Here is a 19,793-nt window from a genome sequence, read left to right on the forward strand (position 1 = left end):
TGAAAGTGAATGAGACATACAGGAAAAGCAAAAAAAATGTCTACCCTAGAATCCACCAGAAACTGGATTAGGACTTGACACCTTCAAATTTCATCTGTAGTTAATATTAATCACACTAGCGAGTGCCATGGTAAAAGGACAGGCCATCATTACTGTCAACCTTAATACCAACTACCTCCCTGTACTATGCTTAAAACAAACCTACTTATCAGTGATTCAGAACCGGTAGTGCTAGATAAATATATAAATCCTGTTTGCATTGTCTCTCTGAGAAGCCTCATGATGCATCACTAAGTGCAGAATCTCTACCCTGACACCGATGCTGATATGGACAGCAAACCTGGTGTCAGCAAATATTGCCTGACGAGAGACAGACCCAAGTCTCACCAGCAGCTCATTACTTGTGACAAGAAAATCACCATTGAGGAGTTGTGAGGGACCAGAGGAAGGAACTGATTGTATGGCTGCAGCTTTCAAAGTTGGACAGCTCGTAAAACACACCCAGCTGGTGAAGCCACGGTTCCAGCTGAACCAGAAGAGGGAGAGCCTCAACCCTCTTGGAGGCTGATGCAAATATTCTTAAGCCGAAAATGGAATTGTGGAAGTGAGTAGCAAGAGAGCTGCCAATACACAAAACTGTGCTGGAAGGAGGTGCCACAGGAAGTGAGTGGCTACCCCCAACCCTCATAAGATCAACAGAACTAACTATGTTGGCAGCAAGCTGCCAGTCATCCATTTTTTTAATACACTTTACAGGCTGTGGACCAATATTATCACTAAACGTACAGCAACAAGCATAAGAGTATAAACAAACAAACAAAATTTGGCAGAGTTTTGTTTGATGACTGGCGAATTCTACAATGCATGTGTATACTTTCTCTATTAGCACTCTGTAAGAGAAGTGATACAGAAATCTCCAATAGTTCTAAAATAAATCAGTATATGATTGAAAATAAAATGCATTATATTCCCATCATAGAAAAATGGCATGCCTGTCAATCACAGGAGAAGAAATAGCCATCATTAGTCCATTAATGTGATCGGAAAGCAGTAGAATTATGGGGATTGCACTCCATTATGCCGTTTGTAAAATTTGGGCAGAACACCCTGCTAATGTACATAGATCCTAAAAGATGTCAATTTTCTGACATCCGTACACCAATGATATATTTGCAGAACAATAAAGGAAAAGGGAAGACTAGCATTTCACCATTGCTTTCCCTCCACGGAATTAGCAACAAGAAAGAAGCGAAGAGGGGATTTGATCCAATGGCAACAGGACTCTCAATAGCCTGGACAGTCAGTCAGAAATTCATCCATGCCATCAATTACACTCCTATCCAGCAGCCTATGTTGGCAGAATGGATGAATGGTCATCCATTTCTTTTACACTTTACAGGCTCTCGACCAATATTGACTCTAAAAGTACAGCAAAAAACCTAGGAGTATAAGCATATGAACTAAGCACTCACCAGCCTAGAAAGAGAGATATAAATATGTAACCCAAACTGGGTGCTACGTGCTGTGTAAGGGAGCCAAAGGAAGTGTAGTGGAGGAGGATGTTGCTGAAAGAGGGTAGGAGCATTTGGATGATGATCTCTAGGTGTTCTGTTGCAAAAAGAAGGATACTGGTAGAGCATCAAACTCACCTGAAGGCACTGCAGCAGATGGCAGGAATCTTGGTGCCATTTTTTCATTTGTGGGAACACCGATGGGAGCTTCGCAGCATTCGATAGCATTCTGGGGAAGCCGGAATCCAGGTTACAGTCCATGAAACATGTCACCACCTCTAATGCAGCAGCTTTGACTTGAGGCATGCAGACTTTAGGTGATGAAATATAGAGAACAATATCTATTAGTTTCTGAGATCTTCAAGGTGCTACTTCAAGGGGTTTGCTCAATATTTCCTCTAAGGGCAACTCTGTTTTCCTGCAGATCAATGGTGATCAGTATCCTGATCCCATTCCAAGTCAGGGAGTAGTAGTAGTAGATGACTATGAAGATTCAAGACATGAGGCCAGAGGTGAAAGAACAAGAGAGTTGGGTGATGGTGGGGGCTCTGTTGGTAGTAGGCAACATTGGGTGGAAGTAGTTGCAGAGAAAGAGAAAAGTGAGGCCAAGAAATGATTTAAGCGCAAGTGTAAGAATTTTGAAGTGGTGCCACTGGGGGAACCAGATGCCAAAGTATGTCAGCATTGAAGTAGAAGATGTGTTATTGCTCGCAACCCCAGCCCAGTAGTTTACAAACCGTCAATGCTTGCCAACATTACAACTGTGAAACCAACAGCAACTACTGACATCTGCACACAGAAATTCAGAAGTCACTTGTCAGTAATTTCTGTGCTATTCCACAGGGTATATTGTAGAAGTGTGCATGTTGAAGTGGAAACTTTCCTGCTTCTTGACTGTGATAGAAAAACTCAACAAAGTTTGTTCCGACTAAACAACTAGTATTTATTTACTAAAGACTGTATGCAGTTTTGGCTGAAAACTTGTGTTCAGAGAGCGGTTGATGCAACTTGCTAATTCCTCCTCAAGTCCGCAATTACACAAAGAATCAGTTCAGTATTTATATATAATCATTATCAGTTTGCGTGACCAGAGCATATTCAGAAATTTGATCAGTAATAGAATCATAAGCAATATCATTAATCATGGCACAACTTGCTGACCTCCTAGAACTCTTTGTCTCATCATTCATACCCTTATCTTGTCCTTTGATGTAACAGAAGAAGGTCGGTGACTCCATCATCCCTGACCTTATCTTGTTTTATTTACTCATACAGCCTTAAAGTTATGCGGAGTCAGCCTTGCTTATATTGTACCAAATATCATGACAACTAATTAAATAAGTATATCCATGACCCGATTAAAAATGCATTTGCACAAGCAACCAAGCAATCCTATCCCCAGTAGCAGTAGTGGTAACATGAAAGATCCTTAAAGAAAAAGCCTTAAAGATCCAATCAAATAATCGGTGACCCAGCCATCCTAACCAACCCGGTGGGTCATAATCATGAAATTCACAGCCCCAATCTCTTGAATTTGATCAGCCTGTCTCTTAATATGGTCGGCCAGGTTGGTGATATTTTCAGAGGCATCTGGGATATAAGTACAGCATTCCTGACCTACAATGGCGCACGTTCCTCCCTGCGAGGCAAACAGATAATCTATTTTGTAATGCCATGGTCCGGACAGCCACCAGCTCAGCTGAGACCTCAGCCAGTGCCTGTCCAGTTGCCCTGGCTTCCGCTGTTGTTACGTTTGCCAGTTGTTCCAATGCTGAGGCCATAAGAATCAGTTCGTTGGCTGCCCTGCCCATTCCATATCGTGGAAAGGCCATCATAAAGAACCATTCGGTTCCGCTAATGGTCCTTTTGGCTCACGAGGGGTGAGGGTAGGTGGTGCATGTCGGGTACGACATATCCCAGATAACAGGATCCTATCCAATTGGTAGGAAGCCACAAGTATGCTTTAGTGCCACATATGAAATGTGTTCCATTATAGGCCGTAAAATCATCAGCCAATGTCATCCAGGGTATTGGGGTAGTATGTGCCCATGAGCTATTAGAGGTTATATTCCATACCCTGGACCAATCAAGAATAAACATACCCTTGGTGGATAGGTTTGCTAGTGGTCCTTGCCACTCAGCTGTAAAGTTACATCTACTTTGCCCCATCAGCTTTCCTTTCCCTGATTTACTAAAACATAGGGAACCTCGCACATCATTCGAGGGGATGGTAAGGGAGGGTGGAAGCAAGGCATGATTATAAGCAGGCTGGTACCAAGCTGAAAACGTAGTCATTTCATAGCCAGCCGCTTCCCATTCTACCATGTCTCCCTCAAACCCTATTCGGTTTTGATGTAGAATCCATTCAACTCTCTCCTATCTGGAATGGGAGGGATTGGAGAGGTATTCCTTCCCTCGAATGGACAGGGATGTGGGTACAAACCCAACACTTGCTTACATTCAATTTTTCAGCATAAATATATGACATATATAAATAGGTATTGGCATGCAGTCCCTGGGTAGTTCGCTTTTTCACTACCGAGTGGCCATTAAGGCCAAATAGTCCAGAAAGTCCAAAAAATATAATGAAGATCTTCATCCTGTGTTCGTATCTGGGTTGGAGACTATCTTCTTGCAGTTGGATAGATGTATCCAACTTGGACATCCTGCAAGCTTGACGGAAGTCGGTGTGGTCAGTAGCACTTGAAAAGGTCCGCTCCAGCATTGTCCTAGCTTCTTTCTATCCCAGTTCTTCACCAATACGTAGTCTCCGGGTTCAATCACTGGATATCGAGGGGTGGCTCTCCCTGCTTTCTGGGAGGTGTGCCTGTTTCACCTGTGAGTGGAGAAACTTCAGAGCAAGTGTTAATTGCTTCAAATAATTCTGCATCTGTTCCCCCATCACATGGAGGTCTACTCCCTCCAGGGGTTTTTCATGGGCATCCCAGGGAGTCCTCATTGGCCGACCGTAGACTATCTCTGCAGCTGACAGTCCGGTCCGCGAATGTGGAGTCACCCGCATGTGAAACAGTGCCAAGGGCAATACCTTTAGCCAATTTAATCCAGTTTCTTCAGTCAATTTAGATAATTTTTCTTTTAAAGTCCCGTTGGCTCTTTCCACAATTCCTGCTGCCTGCGGGTGATACATGCAGTGCAGTTGTTGTTTAATTACGAGTGCTTCGCACAATTCAGTATTGATCCGAGACACAAAATGTGGTCCATTATCTGAGCTCACCATTTTGGGTACCCCAAAACGGGGAATAACTTCTGTCAAAAATAACTTCACCACCATATGTGCAGTACAATTCGTGGAGGGGAAGACTTCAATCCATTTATTAAACACATCGATTATTACGAAACACTATTTATAGCAATTTACTTTTGGTAATTCAATAAAATCAAGCTGTATACAGGCAAAAGGACCATCTGGCAAGGGAGTGGTTCTGGGAGGGCATTTATTGCCTTTGCCCTTATTATTTCTCATGCAAATGAGGGATCGATCCAGTTGTGTTTGCACTGCTGTATTCAAATCTGGGTGCCACCAAGTCTTTAGAAGTAGCTGTACCATTCCCTCCTTGCCGAGATAGGTACAAGAATGCAAATAGTCAATAAGAACCGGCAATAAAGAATCCGGAATACAAACTTGACCAACTGGAGTAAGCTAGAGGTCCTGTGCCAAGAGTGCAAACACCCCATTGACTTCCACAGATGGCAATTTTATAAATCATCTGAAATTAGGTGAACTTCTTCGTTTTTGCTATCTTATCACTTTTTTTAATTGAAAGTATTCTGCCTTGTTGAATGGTGTATCATTGGATTTTAACAGCATGCTACATCATATTTATTGCTCAGCAATCTTTCTGGTCCTTTATATATGTGAATAATATAAATATATAAAATATTACTTTTCTATACGATGATAATTGCATAGATTTGTAACATAAATATATTTTATAGAACTTTTTCCCATGTATATGTCCCAATCTTTATTTTGCTTTCTGTAAAATCCATAAGAAGTAAAATTTTAATCGTTGCATTTTACTTCCTGATTTGTTGTCTGTAAGAACTCTTTAATGTAATTGGCTATGGAGCCTGCTTGATGACATTGGTGTTGCTGGACGCCTCGAGATTCTTTTGGATCTTGCATCAGATTCAGTTGACTGGGAAAGGGGAAATTCATGTCATGGAGGTTGCTAGATCTTTGAGGACAGCTTTCTTTGAGATCAGTCGTGCTGGCCACTACTTACTGTGAAACCTGGGCTGTTATTACTGCAAGTGGGATGACTATTAACCTTTGGGATATATACCATTACAAGCATAGAACATAAGTTCATTGCAGACTGTTAGACTATTGAAAGACAGTTCCTTAAAATACACCTGTAGAGAACAATGTTTAACAGAATGATTAAAATCTTTTGCAATTAAATAGCAATGTCAAGTTCAAGTAATGGTAAAGATTAAAAGTATTATAAAACAAATATATAGCAATTGAGGAATTCAATAGTGCATCAGTTTTGGTAGAACCGCTTCAGAATGAATATGCAAGTTCAGTCATGTATGACAAGTTTTGACTCTTTCATTTCTCTCATTTTTGTTGGAACTTATCTTTCAAACAGAGAATGGAATGGAGCCTTTCATTCTTTTTGAAACAAGAATTTGAGAAAACCATCTTGTTTCTGCTTTGAACCCCTAACTTGTGAAAGCCAACAGTTTTATTAATTCTTCAAATGCTATTCCTCAAACAAACTCAAAACTCTTCATGCTTATCTGAAGAAAAACAACATGTCCCAAATACAATGGTGCATTGCTACTTTGCTTGTTTATACCAATTCTAAAAATAGCTAGATTAAATGTAACAGTTCTTTCAAAACAAGGACATTTCTGACAAAACAGTATGAAATCTTGAGTAAATAACACACGTATCACGATCCCCATAGAGACTGATAACGTCTTAAAGAAATCCCCAGAGTGCCAGTGGAAAGAAAACTGATGGGCAAAATTTCACTTTTCAATAACTTTACTGTAACACATCAACTAAAATCAACATATTTCAAAAGGTCAATTTCACTTTAAATAGTCAGTACAGCCAAGATGTACATCACTTCTGGCACAAATATGGCACCACGTGCAACCTCCGTCTTTCCAAAACAGCTTCTGGTACATCGGATCTCTCACTTCGCAAGAAATGGATTTGGTCTCGAGTTGCTTTCACCAGCAGCTATATTCCATCCAAAGTTCCCAGATTCAGCCAATACCTAGATGGCATTCCCCTGCAGAACCCCTCCGGCTAGATTCACAACAGTCTTGATGGCACGGAATCCCCAGAGGCTCCTTCTCAGATCACTTTATATAGTCTGGTTGGCTCTGGAAAAACCTAAACAGCAGTGGTCATCTACAGTCATCAATTCCTTCTCTCTCAGATTTCTGTCCTATCCAATTGTACGACACACACAATAACCCAGCCCCCACTTTATTCTTGGAGTTCGCTCCCTGATTTTTCAGCAGGATCTCTTCTGAACTGCAGGCTCAGAGACAAACTATACATTGATTTTCCAATTAGCTGTCTATTTACCCTTTGCTTTATAACATTTGTCCCTATGTCAACCTCAGGTTGCATGGATATTTCTCAGAAGTGTTTGCTAGGAAGTCATAGAATCCCTACAGTGCAGAAGGAAGCCATTTGGCCCACCGAGTCTGCACCAAATCTCTGACAGAGCATTTTAGCCAGGCCTTATCCCGTAACCCCACGTATTTACCCCGCTAACCCCCCTAACCTACACATTTTGGTACACTAAGGAGCAATTTAGCATGGTCAATCCACCTAACCTGCACATCTTTGGATCGTGGGAGGAAACCCGAACACCCAGAGGAAACCCACGCCGACACGGGGAGAATGTGCAAACTCTACAGACAGTCACCTGAGGCTGGAATTGAACCTGAGTTCCTGGCGCTGTGAGGCAGCAGTGCTAACCACTGTGCCACCGTGCCGCCCATTACATCACCGTGCCATCCAATTACACCCTTTTCAGAAGAGTCCTGAGTTTCACCTGGAAATAAAGGGACACCTTACAAAATGACAGGTTTCCCCAAATCCCAAGGGTCATCATACAAACAATTGGTGTAATGCTCCCATGAAAATGTTGCCAGAATACCGCTTCATATAGAGAACATTTAGCTATATAGAAACATAGAAGATAGGAGGAGGCCATTTGACCCTTCGAGCCTGCTCCACCATTCATCACGATCATGGCTGATTGTCCAACTCAATAGCCTAATCCTGCTTTCTCCCCATAACCTTTGATCCCATTCGCCCCAAGTGCTATATCCAGCCGCCTCTTGAATACATTCAATGTTTTGGCATCAACTACTTTCTGTGGTAATGAATTCCACAGGCTCACCACTCTTTGGGTGAAGAAATGTCTCCTCATCTCCATCCTAAATGGTCTACCCCGAATCCTCAGACTATGGCCCCTGGTTCTGGACCCACCCACCGTTGAGAACATCCTCCCTGCATCTACCCTGTCTAGTTAGAATTTTATAAGTCTCTATGAGATCCTCTTCCCTCATTTGTCTGAACTCCAGCGAAAACAATCCAACCTAATCAATCTCTCCTCATATATCAGTAGGTGTGTTGCATTAACATTTGATAAATGGCCAAAGTAATTGTCTCCATCTCGGCAGCATGAAATCCTACGCCATTAAAATTAAGGTATCCCAGTATTTATTTTGAAGTTAATAAATTTCGCATTCTTTACAAACCAGTTTGCCCCATAAGAGTTACAGTTCCACCCCATGTACGCAACAATGACCAGTGATCCATGATGTATGTCTATGAACTTGTATTCGTTACAGGAACAGGGGTTGACCATTCAGTTCCTCAGACTGTTCCATCATAGCTGATCTCTCCCTCAACTCCATTTATCTGCCTTGCCCAAAAAACACTGACACCCTTATAGATGAAAAACCTATTGAGTTCTGTCTTGGAAATTGCAACCGACTTAGCAGCGACAAGCTTTTCAGGGAGTGAGTGTGAGATTTCTACTAGCCTCTGTGTGAGAGAGTGCATTCTTATTTCACTCCTAAGTAGTTTAGCTCTAATGTTAAAATTATGCATTCTCTTTCTGAATTCCTGCACCAGGGCATACAGTTTCCACATCTAAACTTTACCTCTATCAATATATATGTCCTGTCGAATCCAGTAATCATTTTACTTATCAAAGCAGCTCTAACCTTCGGAACTCAAGACAATACGAGACAAGTTTATACAGCTGGCCCTCATAATTAGGATGAGGAATTATTGTGGGAGAGAATTGGAATAGATTTCTTTCTTACATTTTGTGATATCAGTAAATAGTTAGAAAATAATACCTTTGCTGAGTTGTATTTTGTTATCTCAGTGATGCACATCGGTCAAAATCTCAGCAGAATCTCACCCTGAAATTACAATATGAAATATCAGCATTCCAACATTTGATATGCTGTTCTGAAATTCCAACCTCAGCAATTTTAGGAACACTGTGAGTTCATATGAAATTAATGGGTTGATACTCAACGCATGTAGTGGAGATGAATTTCATTCAAATGAGTTAAGCCATTGTCTGCTAAATATCAAACCCTACTTTTCAGGCCTAAATATTTATATTCTGTGCTACTTTGAATTTAGAATCATAGAATCCCTACAGTACGTAAGAAGGCCATTCGGCCCATTGAGCCTGCACTGACAACAATCCCACCCAGGCCCTATCCCGTAACCCTTCGTATTTACCTTACTAGTCCTCCTGACAATAAGTGACAATTTAGCATGGCCAATCCATCTAACCTGCATCTTTGGACTGTGGGAGGAAACTGGAGCACCTGGAGGAAACCTATACAGACACGGGGAGAACATGCAAACTCCACACAGACAGTTACTCAAGGCTGGAATTGAACCCGGGTCCTTGGCGCTGTGAGGCAGCAGTGCTAACCACTGTGCCACCCTAAGTTAAATTGATGGCTGAAGTTTAACGTCAGAGGCATTGTTTTTGCTTTAAGTGAGTCAGTTTATGCTGCATACAATGTTAAGAACAAAACAATTCTGCAAAATTGTTTGAATGGGGAATCATTCATTTCCATTGTTAACATCAATTTATGTAGAGGGAATTGCGAAGAGTGAAATGGTTCCAGTTTTTATATTTGGGCTGAAAAAGAAATGTCATAATTTGAGGCAAGATATTTTTCAAACCGCAGATCGTAGTCATGGAAACAGCATCCAAACTTTAGTTTGAAATCTTTCTTCAATAACACACAGATAAACAGATTGTTTAGCTCTACTTGACTCTGTTCCTCCTGAGGCAAGAACTATATTGATTTCTCTGGTACTAAATATTTCCTCCCTATTTTTAGCACATTTGAATTTCCAAATGGCAATATAAACATCAATATTCTTTGCAAACCTAACAGATTCTAGCCAAGCAGCAATCATTATAGTCGATCAAATCTGTTTCGGGTGTCAAAAGATTGGAGTCTGTTTTTCAAGAAAGAGCGCTCTTAAAATAGGTATCTATTTTAAAGTCACTGGTGATAGAATGGATTCGAATACTTAAGTCAGGTAAATCTGGTAAATCAGAACATTTGACTGTTTTCTTATTATCCTTCTGTAAAGGTGGCTGAGATGAGAACATTCATACTACTACGGTGCACACTGTAAAGCATATTCAGAAACTTTCTGCATATTTATCCACAGGAGAGTTCACTCCAGAGATGCAGCTGAGAATACGACAAGAGATAGAAAAAGAAAAGAAGGTGGAACAATGGAAGGAAAGCTTTTTTGAGAATTACTACGGTCAAAAGTAAGCAATTTAATTCAATATTGATTTCTGTTTTATTGAAGTATACCATCAATGAGGGTTATATTGTGTTCAGTTTTTAGCAAAGGAATTCCTATTCAGTCATTCATGGCACTCTTCTACTGCAGGTGCTGGTTTCAGACCTGCGGTATGAGCCAGCAGATCTAATTAAAGAGTGTTTTTTTTAACAAGTGTAAATGAAACATCTTTTGAGTGGTAAGGCAAAAGGAAGCCTGTATTTAATATAGTCACTAATAATTAACTATAACATTTTCTGTTACATTATATAGGACAGTTACAGCTGCCAGTTTCACATCTGCAGGCTATAAATATACCCTCAAAATTCATAGGCTTAATCTCTATGGAGGGCAGAAAGCAGAAATAGATTTTTCAGATAAACAAGGAAAGGCACTCGATCAGAATGTTAATGCCCCTTCAGTTGTGGACATGTAATAAACAGTAATCTTTGAAAAGTACATTGATTGGCTGTAGCTCATAATGTTTACCAGAATATCAAATTAGTCATCATTTGTGCTGTACAATTACCCACTTGACTGACTAAGGCACTAGCTTTAAATTAAGACAAGTCTAAGTAATGTGAGTGTTAATCATCATTTTTATTTTTTGAATAATTGAGGTGCAATAAAGTTATTTCATATCTGTACAAGCTTGAGGGTAAATGCTTTTGAACACATGTTTTAAAAAAATATTTTTAATTTTACATGTTTTTTGACACTTTTTGCAAATAACTTCAACATTTTGCAGTTCTGGTATAAGTCTGGAAGACTCAGAAAAGATGACTGCATTATCGAATATTGTTGAGGAATGTCAACCCCCTCCATCCAAACAAGCCCCTCTTCAATCAGTCAAAAAAGAAACTTCCATCAAGGCAGAAACACCAGTTGAGCCAAAAGGAGTAACCGACAACAAAGCAATGACCAAAGAAGTAGTGATGCTAAAAGTAGAAGAAAAGGTTGAAGAAACAGCAAAATCTGCAGCCTCTTCAAAACAATCTGTCACTAAATCAGCTCCAGTTATTAAAAACCATGAAGACGATCAATCCTCGGAGATTAGTAACCTGTCTAAGAAGAAGGTGGCTGTGGACCGTGTTACTTCAGTGCTGCAGCAAGATAATCAAACTTTAAAAATAGGCTCTGTTATCTCACCAGAGGCTAAAGCCTTGGTACCTAAGCCAAAATTAAACCAAAATGAGCCCAAACTGCAGCTGAAGTCGGAGAGTTCAGAAGCATCTAAATGTAAAAAGCCTGAGCTTTTTGAATCAGTGGAGAGCAAGACCAAAGAGTCTCCCAAACAAGACCAAGTCCCAAATTCTGCTGAACAAATGGAAGTTACTGCAGAGGGTCTGAAGAGGAAGTCTACCAATGAAGGAGAGTCTCTGCTCAGTCCTGAGAAAAGACCCCGCATTGTGGACCACCAGTTATTTCGGACCCCACCGAAGGATTTTCCCAGAAACAAAGATGAGCCACATGAACTCAAAGTCCCACCTCTTAAGGTACTTAACGTCTTGTTCTTTACATATTCCAGGTCCAAGATACAATAGCCAGGATTTTGTGGGCTAATGGAATCTCTCCCACTGGTCGGAGAACTAGCAGGGAACCCCATCAGTTCCGTGGGGGTGGCTGACGGAATCAAGTGCCTTTAAGGCATTTAGGTGGCCACAATTGGACCTTTCCTGCAACGAGGGTCTCCGGCGATGGAAATCCTGCCTGCCAGGGCCACTGGCCAATCAGAAACTTGCAGCCACCAATAGGAGCAGTGGTTCCTGGTGGCAATGCACTCACGAAAAGCCTAGTATCATCATGGGGTCCCAAGAGTGATGGCAGGATGGGGATTGTGGGGTTAGGGTCATATGGAGGTGGGGAGAAATGGAGCGGGGGGGGGGGGTGCGGTCAGAGGCCAATCTCATGGCCAATGCCAGGATCCTTAAGCGGACAGAGAGTGCCTGATAGCGAGGAACCACCCCCACCACAACCTTGCCCTTATAGGGTTTGCTGGGCGGCCTTCTGATGACATGGGAAATATGTTTGATTGTAGTGAGCTTTGATAATGGCTGTCAGTTGGCTTATAAATTTAACCTAATTGACATTCACCGGCAGCCAGAATCCGAGGTCAGCACCTTCCGCCCACCAAATAAATTTGGGGAGGCTTTTGCCGCTATTGCCAGGAGACTGACACAGAGCCTCTCCACAATAAATGAGCTTGGCTGCCATGTCTCCTGCCGCGAAACGCTGCATTAAGTCCAGCCCAATGCCCCAGAGGATTCCTTGGTCTCCATAATGTAGCTTAAACCAAATATCACTTGGGAAAAAAAATGTATTTGGAGATGGGCTGGAATTTTTGGCCGCAGCAGGTTCCTCCACAGCAGATGTAACAAGCCAGCCCAAAGCCATTGCCTTTGGCAGGACCTAAAGATCCTGCCAGTGGGCACAGCTGGAAAATTCCAGCTGATGAGTCTGACATTGACCTGAGGACAGACTGGATAAAAGAAGGTGGTGAACTGTAATAAATGGAAATATTTACTTGTATAGAATCATAGAATGATACAGTTTAAATGGAGATCATTCAGCCCATCTTACCTGTCCTGGGTCTTTGAAAGTATTATGCAATTATCCAACCTACCTACTTTACACCATAGCACAGCAAATGTTTCCTTTCCGAGTACTAATCCGGTTCCTTTTGTAACTGGCTGCTACATCCCTTTTAGGAATGCATTCTAGATCTTAAAAACTCGTTGCATGCAAATTGTTTCTCCATGTTGCTTCTGGTGTTTTTTGCCAATCGCCTTAAATCTGTGTCCTCTGATTACTGATCCCTCTGCCACTGGAAATACTTCCTTGAAATTTGGTATTCAAAATTATGAACCATTTTGCTATAAAACCTCCCCTTAAACTACTCCACCCTACGGAGAACAATCCCAATTATGTTGTGTCCCATTGTAAATGAAGTCTTTCCTCTCTGGTACCACCATCCACTCTGACAGCTTTGATATCATTCCTAAAGTGTGATACCCAGACTTTCCACAATACTACAGTTGGGGGTCTAATCAGTGTTTTATGAAGATTCAGCATGACATCCTTGCTTTTGTACTCTGTGCCTCTAATTATAAAGCGAGGAATGAAAATGCATCATGATACAAGCGAGCTCCGAATCTCTTTAGACACTTACTGCTAGCACCTTAAGTTTCTATCTTGCATTCTATAAAAAGTCAGTGAGGAACTATATATTTTCACTTTGTTTTAAATTTCATTAAAGGACTAGAAAGCCTTATGTTTAAAAAACCGTATGCAACTTTAAAGACAAAAATCCACAAAACATTGGGCAAGATTTTATGGGTGGCCACCTAAAAGGTAGACATAAAACTTGCTCTGCAAGCCCTGCAGTCATTTAATGCTCTGAGGGACATCAAAGGGCTTAAGATATGCCTTCCACTCCCATCTTTGGAGGAAGGCCCACATCCAAGAGCTGCCAGCAAATTAGATTGGCCAGTAGCTCTCTGGTCCCTGTAGCCTGACCGGGAGTGACACGCAGTCGCCAAGAACCAGGAGCTAGCTGACATGTAAGCCAGGTGGAGTGGTGGTGGCAAGGACTTCTCAGTAGGGCCAGGATAGGAGACCGCAGGGCGGCGGTTGTACAGGCAGGTGGGGAAGGAGACAAGGAGGAACACTCTGGGCGGAGATCTTTTGATCAGAAAAAGGGCCCGTGAAGGAGGCACCTTGAACTCACTTTCGTGCTAAAGGACCAAGCAGATTTACCTGCTGGCTTACTGCCCATTACCAACCTTGAAAAATGGCAGCTGGGCGGGATATAACCATTAATTGGCTACTTAAGGGCCTCAATTGGCACGAGTGCAGGTGGCGTGCCTGAGGCCTTCCCCGCCACCTGTTAAATCGCTGCCAGGTTAGCAGTGGTAGGTGGCGGAATTGGCATCCATGGAGTTTTATAGGACCTTTATCTACAAATTCACCCACAGGGGATTGTAAAATTTTGCTTGTTGTTCCTATCTATAACTAGATATAAAGTTCAATATGCATATAATTGCCCTTTTAATTTTCTTCTTTTAAATCCCTTACAGATTCCAGTCTCAAGAATCAGACCTGTGCCTACCCAGACTGGTCAGGTCTCTCCAAGGGCCACTTTCCCACTGCTCGTCACTAGTCCTGGGAGAACTGGAGCCAGGACTCTTGCAGACATCAAAGCTAAAGCTCAACTTGCCAAGGCACAACGTGCAGCAGCAGCCGCAGCTGCAGGTGGAGCAGTTCCAGGCCCAGGTCCGGGGGGAGGGAGTGGAGGGGGAGGAGGGACTGGGACTGGGATCAGTAGAATCTCAGGACAGGGGAGCACACTGGACATGGACAGAACTGGAGGCAGGCGAGGTATTGGAGGGCCCTTGTTTGATAGTCCAGGACAACAACCTAGAAAGTGTGCAGATGCAACGGCCAAGACTCCAACCGATATGGATGCGAGAACACAATTACAGCAAGCCCCCATGGCGCAGTGCGTATTTGCAGTTAGCAATACAGACCCCAGCAAATCCGCAACCACAGTTAGAACACCAGCATTAACAATATCAAGTGTACATGCAACAACATCTGTGACTTCACTATCATCCTTGCAGACAACTTCAGTGACAACAAGCAATGCTGCAACAAAAGCCACTCCTGCACCAATGCAGACACAAACTATAAACCAGATGTCCAGTCCAACCTCGAGAGCAGTTTTGAAACCTGTACCTGTTTTCAGAAATTCTGAGTATGTAAAGGGAGGAACTCAAAGCTCAGGAAATTTTGCAGTGCACAATAAACCAGGTGAAATGAATAACCAGCCTTTGATAGACTCTCGTGTTAGAGCATCAAATGTGGACAGAAAGCTGCCTGCAAATACTCAGCTGCCCTCCATTTCTTTTGATACACAAAGAGGCCATCAGGTTTCCACTTCAGCCAATGTGTTTGTCACAGCAGCTGGTTCTATTTCTGTGGCAACTGGAGGCACAGCTGGAACTTTGGAAGTGGCCTCCCCAGTTTCTGGAACAATTACAAATGTAGAAAGCCCTATCATTGCATCTACTACATCTACACCTTCGCTTTGCACTTCACATAATGTACCTAGCCTTAAAACACAAGGACCTGTTTGTGGAGCCGTGCCAAAAACTGGTTCCTCCATCCCTGCCAATAACCCATTGGTTACACAGTTGTTGCAAGGGAAAGAAGTGCCACTAGAGCAATTCCTGCCTAAGCCTCTAACCAAAGTTGAGATGAAGCCTGTATTTCAGTTTCCTAAAACTTCACTCGATGGTAAAATGAAGACATCACCTGATGGCACATTAGTCATATCTGTGACTGAGGGAAGTGCCACCACTGTGATTCACGGGTCTGGTGAGGTATCTACTGCTCTTATCAAAGGAAGACAATCTCAAACAATACCAGAACAAGTTGTTGGATCAATTGATCAACACAGACAACAGAAGTTGTTTGAACAGGCCACACAGCACAGTTCTACCAATGAAGAGCAGCAAGTCAGAGACACTGATCAAGACTGCAGTCAACCAGAAATGCTCAACAGCACATCACAAGAAAGGATTCAGCAGGCCATACTGAGCAATGTGCAGAGTCAAATCTTAGTTCCTGTGTCTTTACAGCACGAAGTCAACAGTTCAGCTTTTCCCTCTGCAGGTATTTCAGTTGGTCAAAGATCGCGATTTGGTTTGATGGGCACAAAGTCTGCTCTTAAGCCAGCTGTATCTGGCCATTACCTTCTTAATACAGCTACCTATGGAAGAGGTTCAGAGAGCTGGAAAAGAGCCCATATTCAGAACACCGAGGCTCCTGCTGGTATAAATGGTCTGATAGAAACATCTGACAAGGATCTTAAGGAAGACAGAACAAAACAAGTTGATGGTAGCATTCAGGTAACATCAGAATCAATTAACAGGTCAGTGCCCTGTCATCCTCCATCTGTACTCATCAAAACAGAACAGGATCCCACCCAAACGGGTGACGCCATTGCCTGCCCTCGAGTAGATAATTTATCCAGTGGATATTTGAAAGTGGAAGCACCCACACATGATTATAGACATACTGGAAAGGAGAACACTCCTTTACTGTCTCCTGCACAAGTGGCTAAAGAATTCTATCAGGGAATCCAGTCAAATTTAGCTCATGTTGGTGGTGGCAAATTAACGCAGAGTCACCAAGACCCTTATAGGATATCCAACCTGCCTGTAGGATTTCAACAGCCTACTCAACACCAACAAAAGTTTCCCCCTCATGGAAACCGTGCAAGTTCCCAGTTTGCATTTAGACCTGTTCATAGTAGCAGTATCAATGTTCCTTCTGTTTCATCTGTAAACCATTGCTCCACAGTCACAGGAATGTCTGTGTACAGCCAAGTCTCAAACAACTCTGGAAATATGGTGTCATTCTCCGTTACTGTGACAACACTTCCTGCTGGTCAGTCAATAAATACAAGCAGCCAATCTGCCCAAACATTTCCTGAAGGTGGCAACATGGAGGACTCGCCTTCTAAATGTTATTGCAGGCTGAAAGCCATGATTATGTGTAAGGGATGCGGGGCATTTTGTCATGATGACTGCATCGGACCATCTAAATTATGTGTTTCTTGTCTGGTGGTACGATAAATAAACAAGGTTTCCTTCATCTGGACTGGCATATGCCATGCACAAGAGAAATATTCAATCAGCAAGAAAAGTTTATTAACAATTGCACCTTTTTCTAAGCTTCTTTGGCTGGTATGTGTTAAATGAGACAGAGTTTGCACTAAAGATCATGTTCAGATTTTATTCTATTTTTTCAAACAAAATTTTGAACAGAAGCGAACAGGGTAACTACTAGAGACTTGTTTGATATATTATTTAAATACCTGCTCATATTAACAGAGGCCCAGTATATTTTAGCTTTTTTGCCCTCCCACCTTTGGCCTCAAATAAATTGATGTGAGCAAGCAAATTTGAAATTTGCGTAGTCAGAAAACACTGCATTTGCTGACGTCATTTCCTCACCCTGAAATAAGATTTGTGAGTAAATGTTATCCACTCTCGGGGCCTGGGCAATGAACTTTCAACTTTTCACAATGGGTGGCTGGTTAGTTAGAATCTGATAACTCCTGAACACAAAGCGGAATCTGCTTGTTAATTGCTGTGCTTGGTTTTGAATTTATGAGATTGGCAAATGTTAGAATACAGTTAATGCAACCGTAATGTCAGCAAGTAAAATTAAGTACCATCAGGATGATGCGTCTCTAGAATTTGTGACGAAACGCAGAACCATGTGCTGACATCAAGTTACTGAAAAATGAACTGCGCATTGCTGAATTTGAATGAGGAAAGACTCTACCGATCTGCTGGATCCAGCAGTAAGTTTTAAAAATGTTAACCATCAGGTTATATTTGAATGTCAGCAAAATCCAATTGAGTATAATGTTTTAAAAAAAGTGCAATTTTGCCAATGGTCAGTATGATTAAGGATATGGAAAACCCCATGATGATTGCGTTGTATGTTTTCTCACAGTATTTCTAAACTCCTGATATCTCAATGCAAGGAACAATGAGGAGACTATAATAGGATATTAATCTGTTCCATTTCCAAAAAAAAACATAGGATAAATGGCGTTGAGGAATTTCCAGATTATTAGTTTCATACTTCAATAACTATATTTAAAAATGTATTGAAATAATTATGTTCCAATGTGTCCCCTTTTGTCATAGAAAAGCTTTCCTAAATGACAAATTATTGATCCAAGCCCTAGAATAGTGTGTCAAATAAACTCTGTCTGCGAAATGACAAAAGCGAAGCTTTTATTTTCTGTCAGTAAGAACAGATATCTCAGTTTCTTGAGGAAGGCAATATGCTGATGATCAGGTCAGTTGTAAACAGCACACTTATCTTCATAGTTCTAGCATACCAGTGTTCCCTAATCCATTACCACAGACCAAATAATAACCCTGTGGTCAACAATGCTCCTTCAGCAGTAATTGTGAGCACAAGTGAAACCTGATAATGGATCATTACAGTTGCATATGACTTCAGTACATTTTAGAGGGCACCTATGACTTTTGAAGCATGGGACAAAAAGATTGGAAAGGTTAAAGACAGGTCAAGCAGTGGACATTTTTTTCAAGGGGCCAACAAAATAATCTGATTTATTGATAATGGCAAGGTTTTTTTAATTTCCTTTCCCTTTTAACATTGTTAAACAATGAAGTCTTTATATGGGGAATATGCACACCAGCATACCGTAATTTTCACTCAACCATGACAGTAGCTTTACCAAGTTTTGTTTTTGATTTGTGTCAGTTTTGGTTTTAAAAGGGCTGTAAAAATAGCACAAAATCTTCTCACTGTTTCTCATTGTCTTTGAAGGCGTGTTAATATTCTGTCTTTTGATGCAAATTTTTGAGGGTCTGTTGAGTTAATAATGGAAGATATGTAAAAATAAATTAGGCCTATATATAGTTTTAAAACAAAAACTTTTTCACAAATACCAATATAGAAATCAATATTTTTAAAGTAATTAAATAATTTTTAAAGAATTTAAAAGATAATGTTTCTTTTACTTTATATTGGTTGCACATCATGTTTTATGTTAAAAGGAAATAAGTGGCAAGATATTTCACATTTACTTCCTGATGGAAAAAAACAAATAAATTCACCCAATGGCAGATAAAAGGTTGCATTGTCAATAACATTGAAAATACTCAATACTTAACTGTATCAGTAAATGGTCTATGTTGTCACAGGGGCAATTGAATTTTTGCCACATTACGCCACTTGTAAAGAACATAGAATCTTTGTTTCTGGTATTGTCTTTCTTGTTACAGATTATATTTTTCTCTCAAAAATTTTAAAATCCTGTTCTTATAATGGAGAATGTACATTCAAAATATAGCTCCTGTATGAAATGTATTTTATCACCAGATCAACAGCAAATAAAGATAGCTGTTATATCACTTGTGTTTGTAATAATGGATAGCGTGCGCTACATTTTATGGTTTGAAAAACCGTTTCAATGAATTGTTTTAATAAATCATTGAGCAGCACTGGGTTACAACTGAGATCAATTTTAGGTCTGAAGGTATATTCTGATCACAGGTGTATTTTCCTTCAACTGAATAATATATTTTAAATACATAGGGAGTGAAATTCATCTTGGGTGGAATGTGAAAGAGATGAAAGCCTGTTTTGAATTCCGCTCAACTTGCTTTTCCATTGAAGTTAATAGAAAAAGCAAATTGGGGTAATATAGAGGACAATTTACTATCTCCTGTTTTGGGCTATTGCCCTCTTGAATCCTACACAATACATAAATGTTCTCACAAACTCATTTCTATTTGGATTCTTTTTGCCCTTTTCAATATTTCTTTGTTCAGAGCTCACAAGCAGATTTTGGTTGGAATCTTATTCTCTCACTGGTGGTGTGCTTG

General features: G+C 41.0%; 1 protein-coding gene across 12 annotated transcripts in view; it reads left to right on the top strand.

Annotated features, from left to right (window-relative positions):
- The window catches only part of asxl2 (ASXL transcriptional regulator 2), a 232,264-nt gene extending 212,945 nt beyond the window's left edge, over positions 1-19,319 (top strand). For all 12 annotated transcript variants that reach the window (XM_078213002.1, XM_078213003.1, XM_078213013.1 and 9 more), the window contains 3 exons: positions 10,234-10,339; positions 11,102-11,849; positions 14,430-19,319. In XM_078213002.1, coding sequence (XP_078069128.1) covers positions 10,234-10,339; positions 11,102-11,849; positions 14,430-16,991 — 3,416 coding nt within the window. In that variant the 3' untranslated portion in view covers positions 16,992-19,319. The remainder of the gene's footprint in view (positions 1-10,233; positions 10,340-11,101; positions 11,850-14,429) is intronic.
- The last annotated feature ends 474 nt before the right edge of the window (positions 19,320-19,793 follow it).

This window comes from Mustelus asterias, chromosome 5, assembly GCF_964213995.1.
Source record: "Mustelus asterias chromosome 5, sMusAst1.hap1.1, whole genome shotgun sequence".
In the NCBI taxonomy this organism is placed as follows: Eukaryota; Metazoa; Chordata; class Chondrichthyes; order Carcharhiniformes; family Triakidae; genus Mustelus; species Mustelus asterias.